The 5,153-nt window shown below is 34.7% G+C and overlaps 1 protein-coding gene across 1 annotated transcript; it reads left to right on the top strand.

The window, feature by feature from the left end:
• The first annotated feature begins 4,436 nt into the window (after positions 1–4,436).
• Positions 4,437–4,931, top strand: LOC143599588 (uncharacterized). The gene has a single exon (XM_077077501.1). The coding sequence runs from the start codon at positions 4,571–4,573 to the stop codon at positions 4,925–4,927; it is 357 nt and encodes a 118-aa protein (XP_076933616.1). The 5' UTR covers positions 4,437–4,570; the 3' UTR covers positions 4,928–4,931.
• The last annotated feature ends 222 nt before the right edge of the window (positions 4,932–5,153 follow it).

The raw sequence follows: 5,153 nt of genomic DNA on the forward strand, positions 1-5,153 counted from the left end.
CAGGCCGAAACTTAAAAAAAAAATACTATCACTAGGGTGCCGCAAAGTGACCCAAGAGGGGCATTGCGGCACCAAACTTCACAATTATATATATTAGATAATTATGACCGTTTAAAATATAAATTTATATAATCTTGCATTTCTAAAATAATTACTCAATTAATTCTGACCGGTTGTAAATTCATCTTAAAGTGAGCTCTATCGATCTCACATCAACTTAAGTTTGACTTTGAACTTTGAAGAGTTCCATCCCCATTACAAATTCTAAAGAACATGTTTGTGATTCATTTCCGATTTGATTAGGTCCAATTCATTCACGATTTAGCAGGATTTAACACGAAACACACGTTATATCCTAAAGAAATTGAATCAACAACCGGTTTGATAAGTTCAACCGTCCAATCTGTTCGAGATTTAATAATACTGCTCAAAACATACAGTTCGAAAAAACCTTAACCAGTTTTGACTAACCAAGGTACATAATAATATATTTGATGTTAAAATATTACTTTATTTTTTCATGTATTAATGAAAATTTGTTCATAATTCTTTTTTATTTATTTGTTACGCATCAAACATTATAACTAAAGTAAGATAGATACCCACTTTCCAATTTGTTCTAGTTTGCTTTAGTCGTTGGTGCGCCTTTTTTGTTGACTTTTTATTTTTTTATTTATTGTTATTAATACTTCACGTGGTCCCCACTGCATCGGATCCCACTTTTGATTTCCTTAAATTATAATATTCAATATTTTATAATCTATTTAATTTAGAGTTAATTATATTATAAGTTTATAACTTTATTCAATGTTCTCTTAGATTACATATGTGATTCATTTATTTTTCGAACGACACATTTGGCATTTAACTTTTGAGAACATAACAAAATAGAAAACAATCAAATACATCTGATATAACAATTTTATGATTCTAGCTAAAGACTAAAGGTAAAATAACAAAAATATAAGTACAATCAAAATGTGGAGACCATCTGTGGGATCGATTTTGAATTGTTGTTGTCTTAACTATGCATATACTTGTCATAGTATATAGTTTCTATTCTTTTGACCTCTCACCATATATTTGTCACTCTCTTTTTAAGATATTCAATATGCATTTCTAGTAGAATCCGCGCTATTCTTGTCTAAAATTTTCATCATCTCAATTCCTCTAAAAGGTGTTACTTTTTTTTTTCTCGTTTAGCCATAATAATATTAAGGGTTCACATCAAGAATGAGATTATAGTATTTGTTGGAGCGTTACACATCAAGAATGAGATTATAGTATTTGTTGGAGCGTTACGTGCATTTTACCACTAAATTAGAGTATATCATCATTAAGGATCAACCAATTATTTTTTGTAATCTCTTAGTTATACATGTACGTACATTATCGATTTTCTCTCAATTTAATTAATTTGTTAATCTACATATATACATACATTATCATTTGCCTATTCAATCGCATAATTTTTTAATTTGTACGTATACGTATAATACTTGTTTTTCAATTTTAAACACATATGTACAAATACAAAAGAAAAAAAAAGTTGCTTGAATGGAAATGAACTCTATACATTTAATCGCATGTCATAAGTTATTATCCAATTTAAGCTCAATTAAAAGCTTAAATGTAAGGCCCCGTCACCGGTAACCCTACTTTCGTGTTGGATTTACTCATAAACGCAGTTCTAAATATCAGAGTTAATTAAAACATTCGCGGAATTTAAAAACTTTCATAAAACATTTCATAACAAAACACGTCTTGTCTTAAAACATCATTTTGTCTTTCAAAATAAACGAAACATTAAACTTAAACGTCTTGAGTCTTTCGATGCCAGCCCCTTATTCAGTGCCACGTTTCTCCTCAAGCGAGCTGCCTCATCCTACTCACCTGCGTGCATACTAAAAGTCAGCTACGTTGCGTGAGTTCTAGTTAATCATACACTATACAATACACATAAACTTATATTCTTTCATTCATACTTTCATTCATACTTTCATACTTTCATTCATACCTTCATTCATACTTTCATACTTTCATTCATATTTTCTTTACATACATAATCCTACGTTTTAAAGAGCCTTTCGCCCTATAACCTCACAGATATTATAAGGGTCTAGTCCCTAACATCACAGATATTATAAGGGTCTGGTCCCTAACATCACAGATATTATAAGGGTCTGGTCCCTAACATCACAGATATTATAAGGGTCTGGTCCCTAACATCACAGATATTATAAGGGTCTGGTCCCTAGTTCTCGAATATTAGTAGGGTTCGATTCCCTCTTCGTTACCATACAACCATACATCATACCTCGAGTATTATTAGGGCTCGGTACCCTTTTCGTAACCATACAACCACACAACCGTCTTTTCCTTCTTTTATTAACTTTATTACATTCATACACATAAGCATACATATCATACTTACTTTATACATAGCGTTACAACCTGACGGTACGTGCAATATCCGAAGATCGTTCACGTACCATCAAGCAATCATTCATACATATCACGTATATAACATATGGCATACACTTATCACTTAGAATAAATGTATTAACAACACATCGAGTATGCACACAGCCCCGAAAACATAACAAGGAATGGGGCTAGAAAATCACATGAACACGGTTACGTTCACCGTTAATCGTAATCCCTTTCTTCAGTTGTGCACGGCTGACTTTATAACAAGTATACGCATCAATTAACTATCACTTCTCATATTGCATTTCTATCTTTATATGACCCACAACGAACGGGGGTCCGGGGGCAGCGCCCCTGGCAGCGGGGTCTAGGGGCGGCAGCCCCTAGCAGGGTCCAAGGGGCAGAGCCCCTGGCTGGGGTCGAGCTGCCAGGTCAGCTTGGAAAAATTTTATTTCCATTAACTGTCTTCACATTTTTCATTAGGTTTTTAATTTATTTCCTAATCGAACTTGACTTTAAGCGAAGTTAAACGTTAGGCGAACTTAGCTTTAAGCGAAGTTAAACCTTAAGCGGACTTAGCTTTAGGCGAAGTTATCAGTTAGGCGAACTTGGCCGTAAGCGAAGTTATCAATTAGGCGAACTTGGCCTCAGGCGAAGTTACCAGTTAGGCGAACTTGGCCGTAAGCGAAGTTATCAATTAGGCGAACTTGGCCTCAGGCGAAGTTATCGCTTTGAAGGCGAAGTTATCGCTTTGAAGGCGAAGTTGCCCAGTTCTGCCGCTGTTTGGTTTCTATCAAGCATTTTTGGCGATTTTAACACCCTTGTTATGGTTCGACATCACCCACTATGCTTCCTAACCGTTTTCGGTCGTATAAACACTATAAAGCTTGGATCTTTAAACTTCAAAGATCAAGAATCATACCTTTTTGTGCTTGTTTGGATCTCGTTTAACTTGTTTAATCACAACTAATCGCTCACTCTCTCTCGGATCTCGCTCGTTCCTCTCCCTCGGCCGCCGGCGGTGTGAGTGGTGTGGGTGTGTTTTGGAGTGTTAGAGAATAAGATGGAATAAGTGATGTTTTAGGGTTTAGGGGATATTTATATCCCTTAAAGCCCATGGACCTAAGGCCCATTCTCATTTAACCCATCTCAATTAATCTAAGTCCATGATCCGCTCCTTACTCGATATTAATTAATCAATAACGCGAAATCACTAAACATAACTTTCTTTATTCAACATTAAAATTTTAGGATGTTACATTAAATCCAAATAAAAATGTTTAAACTAAGAAGCCCATATTTTACTTGCTCTGACTCAAAAATTTTTAGCGATTTTGGGGACGCCCCTACTTAAAATAAAAGTAAATATATTAAGAGTAAGCTACAGTTTTCGTTCCTATGGTTTGTCCAAATCTGCGGTTTCAGTTCAGTGGTTTTAAATCTGCGATTTTCGTCCCTGTGGTTTCATTTCACTTGTAATTAAACCCGACCCCACTAACCCCGTTAAATTTGATCGTTAAAACCCATCAGCGTGCCCCACACGTGAGGGGCCATTTTGTCTCCCCCACCCTCCCAATACACCTCAGCCCCTCAAGCGTAGGGGCTTGCGAATTAGGGTTAGGTTTATTTGAGGAAAAAAAGACAAAACTGTCCCTCACGTGAGAGGCACGCTGATGAGTTTAACGACCAAACTTAACGAGATTAGTGGAGTCGAGGTTTAATTGCAAAAGTGAAATGAAACCACAGGGACGAAAATCACAGATTTAAAACTATTGGATTAAAACCAAAGATTTACACATAGACGAAAACCACAGTTTACTCGTATATTAATATACATTAATATCATAATCTATATAATAATATAAACTATTAAAAAGTCAATAATATGTCCTCTTGACATAAATCTATTTATATATAATCTATTTATATATCATTTAAATATGTCCTCTTGACATAGAACAAATTCCAACCTCCACCGACGCAAGCAAACAGTGACTTTAAATTCTCATCAACTTACTTTGTAAAATAAAATCCACTACCCACCCCAGTTGGATACAACCCATTCTCTCTGTATCTATACTCTTCACAACCTTTTAGAGAGAGAAAAAAAACTTCAGAGAAAAAAAAAATCAAGAAATCAATGGAAGACTTCAGATCCAAATCCTACAATGCAAATGGGATGCAAATACAACCTTACAACAACAACAACAACAACACAAGTTTTCAAGATTTTAGATGTTATAGCACATCACATGCATCATCATCTTACCAAATGGATCACCAAAATGAACCCAAGTTCAAGAAAAATGGTAGCAAGTCAACCAATGGATCAGTGTCAAAAAACTGGAGTTTTAATGACCCTGAGTTGCAAAGGAAGAAAAGGGTGGCTAGTTACAAGGCTTATACAGTTGAAGGCAAAGTCAAAGGGTCAATTAAAAAGAGCTTTAGATGGATTAAAGATAAGTATACACAAATGGTTTATGGGTTAAAATCATGACCCAAAAGGGTTGTTTTGATATATATACATAACCCATTATGGATCTTGGTTTTTGATGAAATTTATGTATGATTTCTTGTTATTTATGGTGTTCATGAGGTTGGTTTAAGTTTGGAATTGTGAAATAATGTGAAAAGTTTGATCTTTTATTGGTTCTTGTTTGTTATTTTTAGCTACTAGTATTCTAGTTCTAAATCCACCAAACTCATCTATTGCGTATTTGACT

The sequence above is a fragment of the Bidens hawaiensis genome, unplaced genomic scaffold, assembly GCF_021521415.1.
Source record: "Bidens hawaiensis isolate Kalapana, Puna unplaced genomic scaffold, B.hawaiensis_p1.1 tig00052402_1, whole genome shotgun sequence".
Taxonomy (NCBI): domain Eukaryota; kingdom Viridiplantae; phylum Streptophyta; class Magnoliopsida; order Asterales; family Asteraceae; genus Bidens; species Bidens hawaiensis.